The following is a 25,004-nucleotide window of genomic DNA, read 5'->3' as shown; positions in this document are numbered from 1 at the left end:
AAATCACACATTTGTGACCAAATAAGAAGAATTATTTCCCAGCTTAACGCCTAAATACGAGGACAACCAATTCAACATGTCATAGACCTTCGCTTTTTTTTCACTTTGGATTTGTTTTACTGTATTTGTCTGAACTCCATTGGGAGTAATGAGTAGCTGCTGTGACCCAAACCTTGAACCCATCTGCCTGTCTGCTTCTCTAAGCAGCCAGTATTCAAGTGGTGGATTTTGGCCACTAGATGGCACTCTTTGACCATACAATCCAACAATTAACATCAATTTTATGTTTATGAATAACCTGACTATGAATAATCAGACTAGACCCACATACGTGCTCTTACCTAAATATCATTGAATAATATTCCAACTAAAACAGGATTGTATTTGCATATGTAATCCAGCCAAACACACAAGTGCCTGCTATGATAAACATTGAACATAACATACTTTAATGAAAAAAATAATTAGAACACATGTCCTGCATTTGGAGGTCTTCAGTGTCTTCAATTTATTTGAATTATATGTGTATAAATAATCATGATGGTAAAAAATCTTTGTGATTTACTTTCTCTTTCCCATTCATATCTAGTAGCCTCAATTTCCTTATATTTCCTAGAGAAAGTTTTGACTGTGAAGGGGATAATTTAAAAAACCAAACAAAACCATTATAATTTGCATTTTTCACATTTTCAGAAATAAAACAAATCAGTTTATAATTCAAGAACTTATCTGTGCTTCATTACATTCACCTCCAATTGTTGTCCAGGCTGATATGGCCACGATACAGAGACGCACAGGTACGAGCTCTTTATGTCTGCTCTGATGGCGAGCACAGTTATGCAATGCCAAGTTTAATTTGAACTACGTTTTGCTTATATAAAAAGATAGCAAACGGTACAATCAATGATATACAGTTTAATTCATTAATAAGGTATTACCTTTCACCTCGAACAATACCAACGTTCAAGTCGCTCACAGTCATTTATTTTGTATAATATTTGGATCACGTGTATGGTCTTACGGACGTCAATAATATAAATAAAACATAATGTAGATGAAGGTACTCAATCCTAAACAATTATTTTGCTCTCAACAGGACCTCCTTTTAAAATAAAGTTTTATGGGCAATTTTATTTGTCTCAAACTAAACATTATTTTTCTATTGCTATGAAGTGATTTAATATTTACCTGTTCATTCTGATAAATACACAATAATGTTTTTCTAAAGAGTTTGAAAAATGACTCTTGGTAATTAGGATATTAACATCGACTGTAAACAGAATGGAAGGGATGAGGTCCTCGATGGAGTGAAACTTTTATTTTTAGAGCTCCCCCTGCTGACTACTTTCTACTATTCCTTCATTGAGGGTATCATTACATTCTCCATGCTGGTTCTACTCCGAGCGCGGTCACAGTCTGCTCTAAGATCAATCGGACTTCCTGTAAGGACTCTGTCTACCATCGAGGAGCAGCAGACCCTCAGTTTAGCAGGTTGGACCATGCAGGACCCCTCACACGCTCTCTTCCCAGCGATGAGAGGCTCCCTTCAGAACGCCGCCTTTTCTGCCCCTGCTGCAGGACACAGAGGAGAAGAGCAACCTTTGTACCCAGGGCTGACCAGCTACTCAAATCCTGCCCCCTAATGCTGTTTATTATGCTTATATTGGTCTTCATGCACTTCTTCTGTTTGAAATCAGGTCTCATATCTTATCCATCAAAGCATTATGGTCACTTTATTATTTCAGTATTCATCTTTGTTTATATAGTTCTAGTATATATTTAGTCTGTGCTCTATTGTGCACCATGCACCTCTATCCCTATCTATCTGCCTACTTGCACATAACTCAGTGTATTTATAAGTATAAATCATAACGTAACAAGCTATATATGTACATATATACACGTATATAAATGTTTGTATGTTTATATGCAGTGATACGCAAAGCATTCAGAACCCTTTACATTTTTTCACTCTTTGTTTCATTGCAGCCATTTGCTAAAATAAAAAATAAAAAAACACCCCAGTATGACAGAACCCCCCCACAGAAATGTAGAAATGCTTGCAAATTTATTAAAAAGGAAAAACTGAAATATCACATGGTCATAAGTATTCAGACCCTTTGCTGTGACACTCATATTTAACTCACATGCTGTCCATTTCTTCTGCTCCTCCTTGGGATGGTTCTGCTCCTTCATTGGAGTCCAGCTGTGTTTAATTAAACTGCTTGGACTTGATGAGGAAAGGCACACACCTGTCTACATCAGACCTTACAGCTCACAGTGCATGTCAGAGCAAATGGGAATCATGAGGTCGAAGGAACTGCCCAAGGAGCTCAGAGACAGACGTGTGGCATGCTTTAATTGTCTAAACAGGAAGTGACGTCCACAGCGAAAGTGAAAGTAACCACCACACGCTCGATTTTCAGACCTAAGGTTGGATGTGTGAAGGCTCACGTCTCACTCAGATTTACACCTCGCTGAACATAAGGAACTGTTTTAGATTTACATGGACCATAGACTATAAAATGAGGACACAGAGGACACGTGCATTGAAGTCAACAGAAGTAAGAAGTAGGCAACAATAAAATAAAGAAATTAAAATAACCACCTGTTTTAATTGTTGGACAAAAAAAGAAGTATTAATGATGTGACATGTTGGAGAATTACATTAATTCAGATGGCTTAATGCTGATTATCTCGAGCCTTTCATTAAGTGGCAGTTTTGTGTGACTATTGCGTTTAAAAACACTCAAAACTTTGAGTTCATATGAAACTCTAACGTTTGTGTCATGGCTCTTTCTAAATGAGCACAGTTCAGTATGCAGCGTGGACTTGTCAGTGGACTATATATATATATATATATATATATATATATTTATATATAAACTTTATAAAACTGATACAGGATAAATCAAATATGATCAGAAACAGAAGACCACCGTTTGATTACATCTAAACAATAAAAATGTGTTACGATTCTGTTCTGTTTTGTGCCCTCCCACTTGTGTGTTGTCTGTTTTCCCTGTCTGTCTTGCTCCTCCTGTTTCTCACGTCATGTGTGTCTCTGTTTGCAATCAGCGGGGGTTTGGCAGCCAGCTGATCGTCATCATCTCATCAACCTCCTGTGCTTATATACATTTTGGGAAAGTACTGTGAGTTTGAGTGGAAGATCACAAGCTCCATCTCCTGGAGAACATTGGGTTGGAAGAGTCTGATTAGATACTTTATTAAAGCTGGTCAGAAATCTCATTACACAGACTCTATCTCACTTCTCTTCAGTGCTATCTCCTGGCTCCTGGGCCCAACCCCACGTAGTTCTAGACCGGCCATGTTAAGGGTGGTCCCAAAGCTCTTATACTGAAAGAAGGAGAGAGGAGGGAGATCTGAGGAGAGAGCTGACTTTACCCAAGTCTTTTTACTGACAGCCAATATCTCTGTGCATCTCTGCTGGGAGGGACTAAGACACAAGTGGAGGACACTTGGATGCAATGAAGGGAACTGAGATGTACCCATAGACTCTTCTAGCTGCTGGAGGAATTGTGGCTCACAGGAAGCAAATCCCTACCACCTGTTCTGTCAGAAAAAACACAGCTTCTGCTTTGAGATCCACAGAGAACCAACCGATGTCTTTAAAGTCAGATACCCAGGAATGGGAACGAGTCTTCCTTGCTAACCTGCATTCATCCACTAAACCAAATACTCATTTGGAAGCCTGAGCATTGCTGGCAGAAAGGCCATAACAAAGAAATGTTCCTCCACCAGTGGAAGACTGCTACCATGTAGTTTATGAAATCTATTCAATGACACAGATCACTTGTTCTCTGAAGCTTCACAAAAACTCATTTGAGGATCTCTGGATAAAATGAAAATCCTATATCTCCCCTAAACTCCCATCTTTTCTTTCAACTGCTTTTCCTTTAGTTATGAACCCCTGTATACTTTGTTTTTGTCTTTCTCTTCAGTGGGAGATCACCTCATCTCTTACATCGGATTTTTTGTTGTTTTATATATTTTTCCTATCTGATTTATTTTGTTATGTGTTAAAGCACAAAAACATAAAAAGAGGAATCACTCTATTGTTTAAGCACAAATGACTGCACTGTACAAATGTCTCTGAATATGTGTGATTATAAATACAATTAAAAAAAGGCATATGACTGGAATGAAGTGTGAGCTGATTCCTCTGTCAGTCCCTGATGGATGAAGCTCTCCTCAGCTTGCAGAGCTTCTCCACACACAAGATGGTGGAGGTTCCTCCTCTGTGGATCATCAGCTGCTCCTCTCTGCACCACCAGCGTCCTGATCATCATCTCACATTATGACAGAGATGGTCTCCATCTAATGAGAGAAGAAGAGAGATGACAGAAATCATTTTCATCAGCTGTGAGTCATCAGATTCCCCCACAGCGCTGTAACTAAGCTCCGCCCCCACTCCACCTTTGGACTTTAACACTGAACGGTTTCATGTTGGTGTCTGAGTGTGAGTTTACACTGAGTTATGAGAGCTTCACGTCCACAAACACTCAGACACACACAGCGTCGTTCTGTCCTACCAGCTCCTCTCCACTTTAAAGAGTCAGAGCAACACATTCAGTTCAGAGAAGAAACAGGACTTATTATAGTCAGGTCAAAGGTCAACTAACCATGGGAAGAAAATAGGAGAAGCCGTAGTTTGGACATGAATCCTCTCTGATGTTTCTTTGTTTCTCACAGTTGTCCTTCCTGCATTTGTTCCTGCAGCTGTGTAACTTTAGTCTTTGAGCCTGTTTGTCTTCAACTTCTTCATGTTATTCAGATCGTTTGTTCAGTCTGTTAGATATTGTGATAGGTTATATTAAGATAGCTCCGCCCCTTTTTTGAAACTCTGGGTTTACTTCTCAGGTTGATAAGCAGCTTCATGTGACTGTTCAGCACCATCTCTTCTGTCAGGGTTAGTGAAGCCAGATCACAGAAAACCAACCCTGAGTATGTTGAACTCTCTTTGTAGTAGAGAACCAAGAAAAGGATTTCTCCAACAACAAACAACAACAATGTAAATATATGTGTGAGCTGATATGTGGAGGGTTTACTAAAGAACACTGAGAGACTTACCTCAGAGTCTTCAGTCCATAGTTTGGATTCTCCTGAAGAGGGTTCAGCAGCTTCACGTCTGAACCCTGCAGCTTGTTCTCACCCAGGTCCAGCTCTCTGAGATGGGAGGGGTTGGACTTCAGAGCTGAGGCCAGAGAAGAACAGCTGATCTCTGACAAACTGCAGTGCCACAATCTGAATAAAGAATAAAAGAAGAATAAAAATAATGTGTAATCCAGTCACATGTGTTCAGGTTGTGATGAGTATCTCAACATCACTTTGTCCTGATGAATCAAGTTTTCTCTAAATGATTAGAGGATCATTTGTGTATTCACTAAATCTAAATCCTCCAAATGTCAGCTCAACATTCATCCAGCTGTTCATGTGCACAGATGAAGAACAGGCTGCTGATCTCAGTCAGCTCTGTGATGTTAGTACATTTAGCAAATCAGACAATATTGAATCACAAGTCTTCATGATTTCACTTCTTAACAGAACCAGAGAAAACCAGAGAGGCTTCATGTGCACCTTGTTCAACTTTACTTCACAGAGTCACAAAAACATTTTCACATCAAATCTCTAAATTATTCAGCAACTTCAAGAAGAAGAAATCTCCTAAATCATTTCATTTCCAGAGATTTAAATTCAGACAAATACTGAAAATATATAAATCCTGAAATGTGCAACAATGGAGGATGTGGATTGAAATGATTCAAATGAATGACACAGTCAGTGATCTGACCTCAGAGTCTCCAGTCTGCAGTTTGGACTCTGCAGATAATCACACAGCAGCTTCACTCCTGAATCCTGCAGCTTGTTCCTGCTCAGGTCCAGCTCTCTGAGATGGGAGGGGTTGGACTTCAGAGCTGAGGCCAGAGAAGAACAGCTGATCTCTGACAAACTGCAGGCCCTCAATCTGAATAAAGAATAAAAGAAGTAAATGTAGATGACAGTGAGCTTTATACATGAATGTATGATGTTGTCCACATGAACACACTGATGTGATCATCATCTGTTCATTCACACATTTAAGGACTTCATAGTGATTCATTCATGTTTTTGTACTTCCTGATCATTCTTTGATTGAAACGTACAATATGTTGAATTTTATTAGAATCTTTACATTTAAATCTGAATTCTTTTTAAATGGACTAAACCCATGTTATATATCCAGTGTTTCATGGTTTACAGCTTCATGGGGGGACTTAAGTTTTAATTTTGAAAATAACAGTCAACAATTAAGTCTTGAAGCATTGTGATGCTAAAGTGTTTGTTCAGCATGCTGGTAACTGTAAGAGTGGACTGAATCTATTTGATATTAATATGAGGCTGTGATAGAGCTGTCACCTTTCTCTCCTCCTTTCTGCTCTGAGGGAGAAACTCTTCATCCTTACACTTGGACTTTAGGAGCTCTCTTAAGGACTGACATGCTTTGTGAATAACCTTGATCTTTATCAGGATCTAGTCTTTAATCTAAGTAGAAATGTAGCCGCAGCGTGTTCCAGCTCCAGCTGTCTGCCACTGTGGCTGAAACTTCTCTTCTCCCTTCTGTTGTCCTCGTGCCCTGCTGTCACTCTCCACTCTTCTCAGGACTTTTTTCATTTCAATCTTGATTTTAACCCGTCTGTTGTCGGGATCTGATGCTTTTAAACCCTTTAACCAAAAGTCTTTTTCATGACAGAAATCCTGGGCTAAAATCTGTGTGCCAGTGCACAATTCAAGTGTAGCAAGCGCTCACAGGAGTGACAGCAGTGAAGCTGTCGGGTACGTTGACAGCACGTCCAACTTATTAAAGCAGTCAAAAAGATAGCACGCCAACGTGAACATCACTGCAAGCAGGAACTAAGACAGTGTGGAGCAAAGCCAAGTCTCCTTTGCATTTAAACAGCCTCTTGATAATAATTCTGAACGGGCCAAAGACATAACAAACACCACTGCTGTTTTTATTACAGTGGATTACATGCAGAATGGGACTTTGTGTTTTTACAACTTCTTATATTGACAGAGGGAAATATGAATAGTTGTGAGATGAAACTGTCCCAGCTTTATTTTGTGCTCTAAAAAGTGCTGACTTCATAAACAGAAAGGTGTCAGTGTTTGTCTCTGTCATTTAAAACACATCTTTTTGTGTAGACTATAGGCTATATGGATGATTTTATTTCATTCTAAATTACTTTATTTCATTCATTTCTTTTATTGATTGGAGACTCTTTTGGTTATAAGTATATTTTATTTGATGTTATTTTTGAATGTTTAATTGAAAATGTCATGAAAAAGAAACCTGAGCAGGTGAAGTCTGAACTGTCCATGCTGAACTTAAGACAATGTGTAAAAGGGAAGTTGTAAATGTTCCTGATAAAGAAAAGAAAGTGTTGCATCAGGTCCCTTACTGGACCCAAAATGTACCCAACCCAATCTTCAGAACTGAGAACCGTACCCAACCCAAATGTTTGTGTAGCGTTACAGCCCGAGTAGAGACACAGCTGATAGTAAAGTCATTTCATCAAGTTCTCAACAAATCAAAATGTGAACCATGTTTGAACAGCATCCCCCCCTTTTTAAAAGCAGGAATAAGACGGGGGTCCTTGATGTTGTAGCTCACCTCTTTTTATGTCTGATTATTTTATGTTTCTATAAAAGTCTGACGGAGTTGACTCAAATCTGGGACACAACTTTAACAGGTCCAAATGTTCCTAAAAACAACATTTTAAAGTGTCAATGACTATAATAGTATTTTTACACCTTTAGTATCAGAAGGTTTTATAGTTTGAAGAGTTTGACACTTTTTAAATAGTTTCAAGATTTAAATTGTTTTCTGTCATAGGGCAGCTTTAGACATTAAATAAAGAAATCAGAACCAACATTTGGGATTTCAAATTAGTTTCATAATAAAAATCTTTTAAAGAGATTTTCATTAAAAAAGGAATAAGTTCATTTGTAAGTGGTGTTTGTTTGTCTGGGACATGATGTTTCCAAATTCTGAAGAATGGGTGAAATTCAAACAGTCAACACAGTTTCTATTATATTCATATCTATATTACAGTCAATGATCTGACCTCAGAGTCTCCAGTCTGCAGTTTGGACTCTGCAGATAATCACACAGCAGCTTCACTCCTGAATCCTGCAGCTTGTTCCAGCTCAGGTCCAGCTCTCTGAGATGGGAGGGGTTGGACTTCAGAGCTGAGGCCAGAGAAGAACAGCTGATCTCTGAAAACCTGCAGAACTCCAATCTGAATAAAGAATAAAAGAAGTTAATGTAGATGACAGTGAGCTTTATACATGAATGTGTGATGTTGTCCACATGAACACACTGATGTGATCATCTGTTCATTCACACATTGAAGGACTTCATAGTGATTCATTCATGTTTTTGTACTTCCTGATCATTCTTAGATTGAAACGTACAATATGTTGAATTTTATTAGAATCTTTACATTTAAATATCTGAATTCATTTCAAATGGACTAAACCCATGTTATATATCTTTTTTTTGTTGAGTACTTACATTGCATCAAATATTTCCAACAGTGATCAGAGTCAGAGAAATATTAGAGATGTAACTGGATGTGTCTTGTCGTGGCGGCAGATTAGGGCTGGGAGATATATCCAGTTTTTAAGATTTATGGATATGTACTCAAACATGATATAGGGTAAGACAATATCTTTAATATGGATATAGTTCATGTTGCATTAAAATATGGTTCTACACATCTTCTGTAGAGCTGACAGTTCAGCTATTTCTCATCTCACTGTGTCTCCCTCTTCACCCTGCTCCTCCTCTCTCTCTCTCTCTCTCTCTCTCTTTCTCTCTCTCTGTGAGCCTAACTCAAAAAACTCAATGGATAACAAAGCACTGTTTTTATTGAGGACAGCCAGAATAGTAGTTATTTAGCTGACTCTTACTCCCAGCATGTTCTGCAACAGCTAACACATAGGTGTGAAGTTTAGGGTGAATAAAAGCAGTCGTCTCCCATTGTTCTCTCTCTTCAAATGCTTCCAGCATCCAGAGAAACAAGTCTACTCCTGCTTCACAGCATGCTGCTGTTGTGTCCAGCCAGGATGGCAAAATTCAGGCTGTGTACGTTTGGAGAACTACGACAAAAGACTCTTTATCCCAGCATGCCTTGCAGGTACTCCCAGAATGCTTTGCCACACCTAACACATAGGTGTGAAGTCTGGGAGGTATAAAACCGGCCATGCCCCATTGTTCTTTCTCTTTCATACGTCGTCTGGCGACGTTCGAGGATACCAACTCTGCTTCCTGTTTCAACACGCTTCTCTTTGTTTAAAAGTTTTGGCACGCAGCTAATCCAAAGGCCTTGAAGCATACCGACGCCCTGAATTCCGAGCTCAGATCATCCATTTGAACGCATCTCAAAGAAGAGCGTCTTAATTCTCCTGTAGTAAAACGGTATTGAGAGAGATTGTAAGGATTACGTCTCGTTCCGTCCTTTAAAGAAAGGACATCCACGGAGATCACCTCGCTCGACGGAGGACACGACGGCTCTGCTCAAACCCCGTGGATGCGCTGCCATCACCATATAACTGCAGGAAGACGCTAGAGACCGCCACAGCGACGGACCCTCTTTGTTGCTCCTTTCATCAACCGTGGACAAAACGGTTACAAGTGAGGCTTAGCTAGGTCTGGGCAGTTAGATATAGAGAGTGTGTTTAATAACTGAGTTATTATTGTGAAACGGTGATAATATTTGCTTGGTGTTTGACCACTGTGTCTTAGGTTTTATGAGGGTAAAATCTCTTTTGTTTTCTTTATTTGTGCTGCTGCATCCCGTGTGTTTCTCCGTGAACTCTTGCGTCATAACCGGGTAATAGAGTCATTATCAGAAAGACTAGTGTGAACGCCGTCTGATACAAATCCGGCCACTGGCTTCTGATAGTGAAGTAAACTATGCTCTGAGTTGAGCGTGAGCTCCAGTCTGAGATTGAGCTTTCGAGGTTGTTTTCTCTCTCGCTTTACACACACGCACCTTTCGGCAGACGCACACACATAGAGATCTGTGGCTTTCCAGACACTGAATAGACCTGTGTTCAGTGTCCGCCATCACGTGACCACGCGTGGTCGCCGCCATGTATGTATGTATGTCTGTCTGTCTGTCTGTCTGTCTGTCTGTCTGTCTGTCTGTCTGTCTGTCTGTCTGTCTGTCTGTCTGTCTGTCTGTCTGTCTGTCTGTGTGTCTCTCTCTCTCTCTCTCTCTCTCTCTCTCTCTCTCTCTCTCTCTCTCTCTCTCTCTCTCTCTCTCTCCGGTGTGTGTGAGCGTGAGTGGAGGTGGTGGTAGTGAGAGTGGCGCGGAGTTTGAATTCACCTGTATGTTTCTTTGTTTCTCTTCATGATCAGGTAAGTGTATTTTGTATTTTGTATTAGTGAGTTTAACTGTGTGACGGACAGATCGTCAGCGGGTTTGTTTCGTGTTTTCGGGAGGAATGGCGTCCGCGGAGACGCCACCTCCGACTATCCGGCACGGTGTCCGGATAGTCCCTCCGGACGGCTCAGTGAGCGTGGAGGAGGTGTTGCTGTCTGTCCGGGAGCAGGTAGGACATGACAAGCTGAGCTTTGCCTCCAGGATGAACAAAGCTCTGGTGGTGTTTTAAAAACGGAGCCTCAGGTGCACCAGCTGATCGAGAGCGGCATGTTTATCAGGGATTTGTTTGTCCAGGTATCTCCCCTCTCTGTTCCCTCAACGCGGATCACCGTATCCGGTGTTCCGCCGTTCATACCGAACGAGCTGTTAGAGAACGAGCTCCGGCGTTTTGGTAAGTTCGCCAGTGGTTTAAAATCAGTGAGTTTAGGATGTAAAGATCCTAAACTGAAGCATGTTCAGTCTCTGAGGAGACAGGTCTTTATATTTTTAGACGCCTCCTCACAGACTCTGGAGGTCTCCTTCAGAGTCAAACACGGGGACGCGTCATACATGGTTTACGCCAGCTCAGGTCAGATGAAATGTTTTGAGTGTGGAGACGTGGGTCACAAGCGTTTCGCCTGTCCACATAGACAGCGCGGGGCGGCTGATGCCGCCGGCGCTGTTGATGTTTCTGCTGCGGCTGCTGCGGCCAGCGGCGCGGCTGCGGCAAGCGGCGCGGCTGCGGCAAGCGGCGCGGCTGCTGCTGCAGACCCCGCGTCTGGCGTTTCTCTCGCGGTTGATGCGGTTGATGCGTCTGGTGCGCCTACTGTCTTTTCCGCGGCCGACGCGTCTGACGCTGCTGACGCGTCTGGCGTTGCTGACGCGTCAGGTTTTTCTCCTGCGTCTGGTGCGTCAGGTGTTTCTCCTGCGTCAGGTGTTGATTTTGTAATCAGAAGTCAGTTAATGAAAATAAAGAGCCAGAGAGGGACACACAGGCTGAGAAGCAGCAGGGCTCTGAAGCTGCAGTAAATCTGAGTAGCTCTCAGTCTGCTGCTGTTAAGAGAAAAGCAAAGACAGGTGTGAATGAGGAGGAAGAAGCTTCCTCTAGTGGGACAGGTAAGAGTGAATGTGATGTAGTGAACAGCCAGGCTTCATGTGAGGGAGACGACATGGAGGAGGATTATGAAACTGAATCAGAGGATCTGCAGGAAATAAATCAGTTCATGGACTCAACTTTTAACAAGAAGTATGTTAAAGTGAGCGATTATTTCAGCGATACAGAGAAGTTCATGGAGTCCGTCAACACTCTGAAAAAACAGGTAGGGTATGACATTTTAGACAAACAGAAACGTTTCCGTCTCTCAAAGCAGCAGACTGCTCTGAGGAAGAGTAAAAGGAAAACTGTTCAGAAACCTAAAAAGTAAAATGATCATGGATCACAAGGTGTCACTTTCATCACACTGTCCTTCATCGTTTCTTTGGTGTCTGTCTCTCTTCTCGGCCCTCCTCATGCAGAACCTTAATATCGGCTCTTTAAACATTAATAGTGGGCGGGACAGACAGAAGAGGGCGCTCATATCTGAAGTCTGTCGTCAGAAGAGGTTAGACGTGATGTTTCTCCAGGAGACACACACTGTTCAGTCTGATGACACAGACTGGGCTTTATGGTGGGAGGGCTCATATCACCTGAGTCATGGCACAAACTTCAGTGCAGGTGTAGCTGTGCTCTTTAAAGCCTCTGCTAATGTTCAGGTGTTGTCCTGCAGGGAGCTGGTTCAGGGCCAGCTGCTGCTGGTCCAGGCGCATTAATGTATATGCTCCTAATGTTGGAGCTGATAGAGGAGCGTTTTACTCCCTGCTAAAGAGGGAGCTGATGGTCTACCATCAGGACCAGATTATCATAGGGGGGGATTTTAACTGCACTCTAGACTTCACTGTAGACCGGATAGGAGAGGAACCACACCCACAGTCATCACACTCACTCTGCTCTGTCATCTCTCACTTCCATCTGTTAGACACATTCAGGGTCAAACATTCACAGACTAGACAGTACACATGGATCAGGGTCATCAACAACACAGTCCGAGCAGCCAGACTAGACCGGATCTACATCTCCAAAACCCTCAACCCCAAACTGGTTCACTGCATCATCAGCCCCGTGGGTTTCTCGGACCACCATCTGGTTAGCATCCAGCTAATCCTGTCTCCAGGGGAAAGGGTTAAATCCTGCTGGCATTTTAATAATAAACTGATAAAGGACAGCTTCTTCTGCCAGAGTTTTAAAACTTTCTGGGAACAGTGGCAGAACAAGAAACCAGACTTTGGTTCCCTGAAGCTGTGGTGGGAGGTCGGGAAGGCCCAGATCCGAGTCTTCTGTCAGCAGTACTCGTCTCATTCTTCTGCTCGCCTGAAAGCTGCAGTAAGAGACCTCGAGAGAGAAATCAGAGACATTGAGGAGGGGCTGCATCAGGGTCCTGATCCCAACCATGGTCCTCGTCTGCAGGAGAAGAAGATGGAGCTGAGCGCCTTCCTGCAGGAGAGGGTGAAAGGAGCCCTGGTCAGGTCACGCTTCCTCCAGCTGAAGGATATGGACGCTCCGAGCTCCTTCTTTTTTAACCTGGAGAGGTCAGTGGCTCAGAGGAAGCTGATGTCCTGCCTCAAGCTTCCAGGGGGCGGAGTGACGACTGATCCAGCGGAGATGAGGGGTCACGCCATGGGTTTTTACGCAGACCTCTTCGGTTCTGAACCCTGTGACGTGGAGTGTCAGCGGGAGCTTCTGGAGGGTCTTCCTCAGCTCAGCCCAGAGGAACAAGCTGCTCTGGATTGCGAGCTGACTCTGGAGGAGCTAACAGCTGCTGTAGGTCAGATGGCATCAGCTGCTGTAGGTCAGATGGCATCAGGCAAAGCGCCTGGTATTGACGGATTATCTGCTGACTTTTTTAAAAAGTTCTGGAACATTGTTGGAGCCGACCTTCATGGCGTGTTTTTAGAGTGTTTGGGCACAGGAGCTCTGCCTGGGTCCTGTCAGAGGGCTGTACTCTCCCTGCTGCCAAAGAAAGGAGACCTGGCTCTCCTGAAGAACTGGAGGCCAGTCGCTCTCCTCTGCACTGACTATAAGATCCTGTCCAGGACTTTGTCCAACAGACTGAAGGACTTCCTGGGAAGTATCATTCACACAGATCAGACTTATTGTGTACCTGACCGCTCCATTATGGACAACATCTTTCTTGTCAGGGATGTTGTTGATTTGTGTTCTGTGTATGATGTTGACTGTGGGATTTTATCTCTTGACCAGGAGAAGGCTTTTGACAGGGTGGATCATTCATATTTGTTTTCTGCACTGAGGGCGTTTGGTTTTGGTGACGGGTTTATGTCTTGGCTGGGTTTGTTGTATGAGGGTGCACAGTGTTTGGTGAAGATGGGGGCAGGGCTGAGCCGGCCAGTCCCTGTGCAGCGGGGGATCAGACAGGGTTGTCCCATCTCCGGCCAGTTGTACAGCTTGGCCATTGAGCCCCTGCTGCACAGGCTGAGGGCCCGACTCAGCGGGCTCTCTTTGCCCGGGTCCTGCGTCATTGAGTGTCCCCCTACGGTCTCTGCTTATGCGGATGATGTTAATGTTTTTGTCTCCAGCCAGGGGGATGTTCGGTGTCTGCAGGACACCCTGTCCCTTTTCGAGAAGGCAACGTCTGCACGGGTGAACTGGGCAAAGAGCGAGGCTCTGTTGCTTGGACGGTGGAGGGACCAGGCTGTGCCCGGTCTGCCTGGTGGTCTTGAGTGGAGGAGGGAGGGGTTGAAGGTGTTGGGGGTATTTTTGGGCACTGAGGGTTTTCAGAAAAAGAACTGGGAGGGAGTAAAGGAGAAAGTGTGCGCTCGGTTGTCTAAGTGGAAACACCTGCTACCCCAGTTGTCGTATAGGGGAAGAGTTCTGGTTGCTAATAACTTGGTCGCCTCGACTCTTTGGCACTGGCTCACTGTGCTGACTCCACCGAGGGACCTGCTGGAGGACATCCAGAAGACCATCGTGGACTTCTTCTGGTCTGGCTGTCACTGGATAAGGGCAGCTGCTCTCTACCTGCCGTTGGCTGAAGGTGGGCAAGGACTTATTGACATCCAGTCTCGGATGGTGTCTTTCAGACTGCGGACAGCACAAAGACTGTTGTATGACTGTGGTCCCAGTTGGATGGACACGGCTCGCCTGCTGCTTCAGAAGGCTGGACGCTGGGGATACGACCGTCAGCTCTTTCTGCTGAGGTCGGAGGATATGGACCTTAGTGGACTAACGTCTTTTTACTTCTCCGTGCTGCAGGCCTGGAGGACCCTGCAGACGTCTCGGGTCACAGATGAGACTCCGGGCATGTGGCTGTTTGAGGAGCCGTTGGTTTTGAACTCGTTTTTAAGGACTCAAACCCTGCAGTCTGCCAGTCTGAGGGTCGGGCTGAGAGAAGCAGGATGCACCAAAATGGGACACCTGATGAGGCTGAAGTCTTCACCTATGGACCTGCTGAGACAGAGGACCAACATCACCTCAGTCAGGCTAATCCATAGAGTGCTGGAGGAAGTGTGTGCTGCTCTGTCACACCATCAAAGGACCTTTGTGAGGAACCAGACACTGTGTGAGCAGTGGGCTGAAGGGGGGGAGTACAGCTTCCCTGCTTTGTCTGTCTCCGCTGCTGTGGGGGACTGGCAGGAGGGCGGAGGTCAGCTGCTGTCCTTCACAGCCCTTCACCTGGAGGACTTTAAGGACCTGGAGAAGAAGGCCATGTACCAGGTGCGTGTGAAGGTCCTGAATGTCCGGTCTCTGGAAGGAGTCAGGGAGTCGAGGTGGACCGAGTTCTTTGGCCCAGATGTTTCCCTGAAAGGCTGCTGGCGGTCCCTGTACAAGCTGCCTGTTGAAAAACGGACAGCTGACCTCCAGTGGAGGGTAGTACACGGAGCTATAGCTACAAACAGATACAAGGCGCACATTGATCCTGGGGTGGGGGGGGGGGGCAGTGTGGTTTTTGTTCTGAGCCTGAAACTCTCACACACTTGTTTGTTGACTGTTCACGTCTCGCTCCTCTCTTTGAGTTTTTAACTAAATGGTTTCAGGCTCTTGGGGAGGTCTTTTCTTTTCTTTTGTTTTGTTTGTTTGTGGACCGAAGTACTCGGCTAAGAAAAAGGCCGTTCACACGCTGATGAACTTTCTGTCAGGTTCTGCTAAGCTAGCCATCTGGCTGAGCAGGAAGAACCAGGACAAGGACTCTGGGTGTGTGGATCCTGTGATGGTTCTGAAGGGACTTGTGAAGGCCCGACTGAGGGTGGAGTTTGCCTATTATAATATGATGACTGACGTGCAGACCTTCACTCGTGTGTGGGCTGTTGGGGGGGCTCTGTGCTCTGTGGGGGAGGGGGGACAACTGCTGGAAACATTTTGATTTTGTTTTGTTGGTGATTTTTATTTTTGTTGACTGTTTGTAAAACAGTAATCTGACTTCTCTTTGAGAAGTTAATAAAGGTTTTGTAAAAATCAAAAATCTCTCTCTCTCTCTCTTTCTCTCTCTCTCTCTCTCTCTCTCTCACAGAAACACACACACACTTGATTAACTTGATGTTGCTTTGTTAAATAAATTCTGTTGTAATTTAAAGAGCAGTTGTTTGTGATTACTATTTGCATTGTGACTTAGGCTGGGTGAAAGGGCTTTGTGTTCGGATTTCACACCTTCAATGAAATACAGATTATTAATTATTAATGATATTGGTATTTAATTAAATAATTTGAGACTGATATTTTGGTTGTTCCCTGTTTACAGGGTGGTGCCCCAAGGTTTATTAAACTCAGTTTAATAATAATTATTGATTTATATTAATAATTAAATAAACTTAATTATTAAATTTATTTTGACAATCAAATTTTACGTCATAAAACCCAACCTAACCATTGGTCAGGTATTCGCTCCTGAAAACCCCAACACTGCTCTTTCTTTCAATGTTTTAGCATGCAGGCAACCCGAGGCCTTAAGGAATTACAGCGTTCAGAATCCCCAGCTTGCATCATCCTTTGACCTTTCCCCGCCTCAACCGCGGACAAACGGTTTGCAAGTGAGGCTGAATCAGGTCTGAGCACTGAGCTTTAGAGAGTGTTTAATAACTGAGTTATTCATGTGAAGTTAATATTTGCTTCTTATCTAACCACTGCGTCTCTGGTTTCAGACTGTGATCCAGCCTCTTCAGACCGAACACACACACACACACACACACACACACACACACACACACACACACACACACACACACACACACACACACACACACACACACACACACACACACACACACACACACACACACACACACACACACACACACACACACACACACACACACACACACACACACACACACACACACACACACACACACACACACACACACACTTTAAAGAGCAGTTGTTTGTGATTGTTTGAATTAATTCCAGACTTGTAATATTTGCTTTTAAGGGTAAATTATATTTGGTAAATAGTATTTTTACACCTTTAGTATCAGAAGGTTTTATAGTTTGAAGAGTTTGACACTTTTTTAGTTTCAAGTTTTAAATGGTTTTCTGCCATAGGGCAGGTTTAGACATGAAACAAAGAAATCAGAACCAACATTTAGGATTTCAAATTAGTTTCATAAAGAAAATCTTTTAAAGGGATTTTCATTAAAAAAGGAATAAGTTCATTTGTAAGTGGTGTTTTTAAGTTTGTTTGTCTGGGACATGATGTTTCCCAATTCTCAAGAATGGGTGAAATTCAAACACAGTCAACACAGTTTCTATTATATGCATACCTATATTACAATCAGTGATCTGACCTCAGAGTCTCCAGTCTGCAGTTTGGACTCTGCAGTCCCTCACACAGCAGCTTCACTCCTGAATCCTGCAGCTCTTTGTTGTGGTTCAGGTCCAGCTCTCTGAGATGGGAGGGGTTGGACTTCAGAGCTGAAGCCACGACGTCACAGTGAGTCTCTGAGAGTTTACAGTCAGAAAGTCTGTAGTGACACATATGATAGAAAATTAATAGTAATGAAAGAAGCGTTGATATTCACGTCTCACATCTGATGATTGAAGTTTGACAGGTCCTGTTTGGTCTTAACTTTACACATCAGTGGAATCTCTCACTGACACAAAAAGTCTCATCACTGCTTTTCAAACCTGCACATTCTTCATCTTCCAACCATTTACTAAATGTTACAGATGTAACCCTGCTGCTAAAAACAGATTAAAAGAGTCATCAACAACATAATTATTGGTTTAGTTCATCACTTCATGTTGTATTTATTTGATGTAACACACTCGAGCTGTGATTATTAAGTCAGTGAGTTTATTTTTGCAGTTTTGTACGACTAAAATCAACAGTAGTTTTGCAGTGCAGATTGATGTGCAGCAAAGTAAAAGTCTGCGATGCAGGACGAGAGTTTCTTTTTTTATGAAGCCAGTGTGAGTAAGAGATGGTCACCATGTTGTCACCATGTTAAATGTAGAAGTTGATAAACAGCAGAACTAAGTTATAAAGATGGGCAGAGGATAATTCATCAGTTAGCAGTGAGAAGAGTTCCTGTAGAAGTCATGAAACTGAGTGAAGTGTGTGTCATCTTAAAAAGCTGCACTTCACATGTCTCAGTCAGCCAGCTGCTCACTTCATTGTGCTCGTTTTTCTGCCTGTTAGCAAACAAGTTATGGCTTTGCAAAGTCATTCAAACCAGTTCATGTGATTTTGTGATCCTCTAACTCATAAAGGTAAACATCATTCATGCTCATGATTTCATTTAGAGGTAAAAATCCTGATTTGACTCAAACAAAGCTGCTGTTCCTTTGTGTGTGTGTGTGTGTGTGTGTGTGTCTGTGTGTGTTTGTGTGTGTGTGTGTGTGTGTGTGTGTTGTATGGTTATTGTGCTCACGACCTCGCTGCTCCAGAACCTAGAAAGACGTGCATTTATCCAGGAGGGTTACACATGGAAACACATGGAGTTTGATTTAGGATGAGGTCACGTCTATAGTGATCTAAAGTGGGATCTATACAGAGGACTCTCTCTGCAGTAGAAAACCATTTGAAATTCATTGAACAGTAACTCTCGAAGAGGACCATCTCATTCTCCAGCCGTCTGGCTCACTTCTATAAACATGAAAATACAGAGACTGCTGCATCAAGACCATTTATGAACTCAGGACAAATAACCTCAAAAACATCACGTATAGGAAAAAATACTACCACTGACTGTTTCTCCTGAACATTAACAGAGGAACAGTTTTTAGTGAACAGAGAGGATTTACTTTAGTTTTTATTTATTAAATTATTACATAGGGCTGGGAAATTAATTTAAAATTATTACAAACCGACTTTCAGAATTAATCGATGTCATCTTGCCCATGTCAATTATTTCAATTATTGTCAGGACAGAGTCACGTGAAGACACGTCCAATCCACGACGTTGAAGTTTGAACACATTTTGTCTTCATGGAAGACGACATCCAACAAAAACAAGTCAAATGAAAACACTGAAGAAAAAAGTTTCTCTTTTAGAGAAGTTAGTTTCTCCCTTAAAACTAAAATGTGTGGTTTTCATTTCAAGAGATGATTTGATTTCAATTCCAAATATGCACTTAATAACCACTCGATAGTCTATCAGAAATTCACTCTTTCATTAGAAAAATATCCCAGCTTTAATAGTCGAGCACATTTACAGTAGAGACCATGTCAGTGAACTATGAAGGAAAAAAACTGAAACAAAATCATCTTTTATTAATCTTAACTGAGGTCAAATGTTCAATAAATGGTGATATTGATTTGAGGTCATATCACCCAGCACTATGAGTACATGACACTGATTTATAATGCTCATCACATCTGGACTTACTTTGCCTTCCTGCAGCTCCTCACAGCTGGAATCAGTCTCTGTCGTCCTTGGACTGATGTGTTGTACTTCTCCAGGTCCAACTCCTCCAGAACCTCCTCGGACATCTGCAGCATGTAGGCCAGAGCAGAGCAGTGGACCTCAGAGAGTTTCTCCTCTGATCTGTTCTCTGACTTCAGGAACTCTTGGATCTCCTGATGGACGGAGAGATCCTTCATCTCCGTCAGACAGTGGAAGATGTTGATGCTTCTGTCAGGAGAGATATCTTTACTGTTCATCTCCTTCAGGTTGTTGATGACTCTCTGGATCATTTCTGGACTGTTGTCTGTCTGACCCAGCAGGCCTCCTAAGAGTCTCTGGTTTGACTCCAGAGAAAGACCATGAAGGAAGCGAACAAACAGGTCCAGGTGACCGTTCTTACTTTGAAGGGATTTCTTCATTGATTCATTTAGGAGAACACCAAGAGTTAAATATAAATGTGTTCGTCCCAGAAAAGTCCTCAGTACTGTTGTGTTCCTGTCGGTGAAACAGTGGAACATGTAGACTGCAGCCAGAAACTCCTGAACGCTCAGATGAACAAAGCAGTAGACTGTTTTCTGGAAGATCACACACTCTGTTTTGAAGATCTCTGTACAAACTCCTGAGTACACTGAGGCCTCTGTGACATCCAGACCACACCGCTCCAGGTCTTCTTGGTAAAACATGATGTTTCCGTCCTCCAGATGTTCAAACGCCAGCCTCCCCAGCTTCAGAAGAAGTTCCCTGTCAGCCTCCATCAGCTCATGCGGACTCACCTGATGTCCCTCACCATACTTGTTCTTCTTCCTCTTTGTCTGAACCAGCAGGAAGTGTGAGTACATGTCAGTCAGGGTCTTGGGCAGCTCTCCTCTCTGCTCTGTGCTCATCATGTGCTCCAGAACTGTGGCAGTGATCCAGCAGAAGACCGGGATCAGACACATGATGTGGAGGCTCCTGGATGTCTGGATGTGTGAGATGATTCTGCTGGACAGATCTTCATCACTGAACCTCCTCCTGAAGTACTCCTGCTTCTGGGCGTCAGTGAAGCCTCGCACTTCTGTTACCCTGTCAACACATGAAGGAGGGATCTGATTGGCTGCTGCAGGCTGAGAAGTGATCCAGATGAGAGCTGAGGGGAGCAGATTCCCCTCGATGAGGTTTGTGAACAGTGTGTTTAACGATGACTTCTGTGTGACATCAGACACAACCTCCCTGTTTGTGAAGTCCAATGACAGTTTGCTTTCATCCAGGACGTCAAAGATGAACAACAGTTTACAGACAGTGAGCGTCTCTGCTGCCACCTTCCGTAATGTTGGATGGAAAACACGGAGCAGCTCAAGAAGACTGTAGTGCTCATCTCTGACCAAGTTCAGCTCCCTGAATGAAAGCAGGATCAGCAGACTGACGTCTTGGTTCTCTGAGCCCTCGGCCCAGTCCAGAGTGAACTTCTGCACCGAGAAGGTTTTTCCAACACCAGCCACACCGTTTGTCAGAACCACTCTGATGGGTTTTTGTTGGTCGGGTTGAGCTCCTGTCTTTGGTTCCTGTTGGTCGGGTTGAGCTCCTGTTTTTGGTTCCTGTTGGTCGGGTTGAGCTCCTGTTTTTGGTTCCTGTTGGTCGGGTTGAGCTTCTGTCTTTGGTTCCTGTTGGTCGGGTTGAGCTCCTGTCTTTGGTTCCTGTTGGTCGGGTTGAGCTCCTGTCTTTGGTTCCTGTTGGTCGGGTTGAGCTTCTGTCTTTGGTTCCTGTTGGTCGGGTTGAGCTCCTGTCTTTGGTTCCTGTTGGTCGGGTTGAGCTCCTGTCTTTGGTTCCTGTTGGTCGGGTTGAGCTTCTGTCTTTGGTTCCTGTTGGTCGGGTTGAGCTCCTGTCTTTGGTTCCTGTTGGTCGGGTTGAGCTCCTGTCTTTGGTTCCTGTTGGTCAGGTTGAGCTCCTGTCTTTGGTTCCTGTTGGTCGGGTTGAGCTCCTGTCTTTGGTTCCTGTTGGTCAGGTTGAGCTCCTGTCTTTGGTTCCTGTTGGTCAGGTTGAGCTCCTGTCTTTGGTTCCTGTTGGTTGGGTTGAGCTCCTGTCTTTGGTTCCTGTTGGTCGGGTTGAGCTCCTGTCTTTGGTTCCTGTTGGTCGGGTTGAGCTTCTGTTTTTGGTTCCCGTTGGTCAGGTTGAGCTTCTGTTTTTGGTTCCTGTTGGTTGGGTTGAGCTCCTGTTTTTGGTTCCTGTTGGTCGGGTTGAACTCCTGTCTGTGGTTCCTGTTGGTCGGGTTGAGCTCCTGTCTTTGGTTCCTGTTGGTCTGGTAAGGCTTTAAAGATGTCCTGGCACTTGATTGGAGTCTCATGGACGGTTTTCTTTTTAGAGTCTGTCTCAATCTGTCTCACCTCATGTTGGGTGTTCACCTCTTCTCTCTGCCCCTCTGTGATGAAGAGCTCAGTGAAGATCCTTTTGAGGTGGATTCTACTTCCTGCTTCATCACTTCCTTCAGTCACACGTTCACATCTCGTCCTCAGACTGACCTTATGTTGATCTAAAACCTCCTGCTGACCTTTATCTACTGAAAGAGAGAATGATAGAATCTGATTAAATCTGATAAAAGAAGTAAAAAGAGTTTTAATTTCTAGACTTTTGACATTGACCAATAAAAGTCGTGTTTTAGGAGGAGATCACAGAAGGTGTACAGTCTTACTTTGTTCAGTGCTGCTCTGACTGACGGTCTGCAGTCCAGCTCCTGGTCTGGATCCATACTGAGGACAGGACGTCTGCTCCTCTCTAACATGAGTCCTCTTCGTCCCCCTGTGAAGACATGTCTTTAGAACTAAACTGATGGTTGACTGATAGAATCAGTGTAAATGTAAACAGTCAGATGATGACAGAGAGCAGGAAACAGTAGGTAGGTAGGTACCTACGCAAAAGGATGAATAGTGATAGAATAAAGTGGCCTTAGTGCAATGATGGATGAGATATGAGAACTGATATCAAATAGAATAAAGTGGAGTGGTGCATTAAGACCAAATAAAGCATTAGGCGGTTAAGGTGCAGCATAAGGAAAAAAGAAAACAAAAAGGAGGGAGGTAACAGAGTTCACAGCTTAGCATGTCTGGCTACCCTCATCAAACAGTTTAGTGAGGCTGAGTTATAGGTCTGAGCAGTTAGCTTTAGAGAGGGTGTTTAATAACTGAGTTATTCATGTGAAACTGTGATCATATTTTTCTTTTATTCAACCACTGCACCTTTGGTTTTACCAGAGTAAAACTTATATTTGTTGTGTTCATTTTGGCTGCTGCGTCCTGTGTGTGTTTCTCTGTGAATTCTAATGTTATATCTGGATCATATCAGGGAGACCAGTGTAAACACTGTCTAACATAAATTCAGCCACTGGCTCCTGGGGATGGAGTAAACTATTCCAGAGTTATGTGTGAGTTACAGACTGTGATCCAGCCTCTTCAGACACGCGCTGTTTCTTTTCCCCTCTCTTTCTAACACACACACCTTTCAAGGTCACCTGAAAACAGGGGCCGTGCTGAGCGCCGTCTTCTGCTGCTAATAAACGTAATTTGTAAGACAGTTAAGATTAGATTACAGCTTTACAAGGCGACCGACCCTACAAGGAAACATCTGAAGAGACAAAGAGTTAGTAAGAAGACTTACTTTGTGTCTGAGGGTCCAGATTCTTTACTGAAGTCTATAAGACCACCTTTGGACTGATCACTCTTCAGAGACAGACAGCTGGGTACAGGAGACTCTGCTCTCTGTCTGCTCCTCTCAAATCTACAAGAACAAACTTTGTGTTATATTTCCATCACATGAATACATCTTTAGATACCATAGCAACAAAACAGAAGTCTGGGCTCCCAGAACGTGATGTTCTTGTGTTTAATGACCAACCTGCACACAGAGGAAGATCACTGCACGAATACGACAACATTTGATAAACAGGAAATATGAATGAGAGAAATAAAAAGGATTTTTTTAAAAGTTTCTCCTCAAAGTTTAAACTCGCTGATTGATTAAAGTAGAAATTAAATCTGAGGTTAAAATGAGTTAGTAAGAAGACTTACTTTGTGTCCGAGGGTCCACTTTTATTTCTGAAGTTAAAAGGATGACCTTTGGACTGATCACTGTTCAGAGACAGACAGCTGGGTACAGGAGACTCTGCTCCGTCCTCCTCTTCCTCTAAACTCACATCCATGATCTGATCTGAAGTCAGTCTGAGAGGAAACACAGAAACACTCACTGAGAGAGCAAAACAAGAGAAACAGGAGAAACCAGTTTCATCTAACACACACACACACACACACAAACAACGATAGATAGATAGATACTTTATTGATCCCGAGGGAAATTCATATGAACGTAAGCTGTGACTTCATTAGAAACTGTCTGTGTTCAGTTCACAGGAGGAAACAGAGTACAGAAGTGAAGATATAAAAACTCTGGATAAACACTCACCTTGCTTCACTCTTTACTTCTCTCTTCACTTCTGTCGACTTCAGACGGAGTCTGCACTGACTGATTGTCCCACAGGTTTCCTACCTGTCCCGCCTCCTCTCATGAGTCTGGATGACCTTTTTGCCCCTCCCTCCTCCAGTTCCAGGGAATCAGCTGGGGTGTGGGTGTGTGTGTGTGTGTGTGTGTGTGTGTGTGTGTGTGTGTGTGTGTGTGTGTGTGTCAGAGTGTAAACTTCTCTCTCAGTCTGAACACTCTGAGTTTCAGATAAGATAATCTTTTATTCATCTCACAAGCGGAGACATTTATAGTGTTATAGCAGCAAGCAGGATAGCAGAAGAAAATCACAGTGAAAAAAATTAAAATAGATACAAATATAAAATGTTGAAAAAATATGCATCAAAACAATAATTAAAGAGCTAGTAAAAACATGCATCACAAAAGGAACAGATGAAATGCCAGTGTTACAGATCAGAATAGGTTTGGACCCAGACGCACGACTTAGAGACGAACAAGTTCCAATCAACGAAATATTTAATAAGAACAAGCTAGTGACATGCGGTGAATAAATGTGCAACAATAAATATAATGTGACTCTAAATGTGATCCACAATTCCCGTTTCTAACACGAGGGAAGAGAAGCCAGATTCAGACGAACAAACGACGAGAAGACAGAGTTGCAGGTGGGGCTCGACTTGGGAGCTGACGAGAGGAAAAAACACAAGAGGGTCAAAATCACAAAGGACAAACACGAACATCCAAAATCTTCTTGAGATAGAAAGCTGACACAAGGAGTACAAACCGCTGAAGAATGAACAATAATCTGGCGCTTACTGCAGGGAAAGAGCAGGCTTAAAAGCAGCGCTGATTGGACTAGTTTCACCTGTGGACACACCTGACTCCAATGATGATAAGGAGGGAAGGGAAACACAGGAGGAGCAGACAGACAGGGAAACAAAACAACACACACACGTGGAAAAGCACAATAAACCCCGGGACATGACAGCCAGTAACTTAAAGATGTAAGTCTGTGTAAACAGTATGAACACTATCATGCACACAGTGCATATAAGGAGGGAATGTTATTGCACAAATTGTCCCATAAATAAATATTGCAATGCAATCAAATTTAAAAATAAAAAGACAAGTAAGATCAGGTGACATCTTACAACATTATCATTGCACAAGAAGTAAGAGTAAAAATTGTCCAGTGTGGTGTGTTTTATGATCTACTGGGAGCTGATTGGTTAACCAGTC

General features: G+C 43.2%; 1 protein-coding gene across 1 annotated transcript; it reads right to left on the bottom strand.

Moving 5' to 3' along the window:
• Nucleotides 1-1,511: 1,511 nt before the first annotated feature.
• Nucleotides 1,512-22,044, bottom strand: LOC306818824 (protein NLRC3-like; the record flags this gene model as incomplete). Its single annotated transcript, XM_079336542.1, has 7 exons — nt 1,512-1,572; nt 5,092-5,265; nt 5,813-5,986; nt 8,127-8,300; nt 17,262-17,438; nt 19,305-21,490; nt 22,009-22,044. The coding sequence occupies 7 exons, from the start codon at nt 22,042-22,044 to the stop codon at nt 1,512-1,514; spliced, it is 2,982 nt and encodes a 993-aa protein (XP_079192668.1).
• Between the last annotated feature and the right edge of the window lie 2,960 nt (nt 22,045-25,004).

Source organism: Symphodus melops (assembly GCF_947650265.1).
Source record: "Symphodus melops genome assembly, chromosome: 23".
Taxonomy (NCBI): Eukaryota; Metazoa; Chordata; class Actinopteri; order Labriformes; family Labridae; genus Symphodus; species Symphodus melops.
Note: the sequence above shows the minus strand (reverse complement) of the source record. Positions and strands in the feature narration are given on the sequence as shown.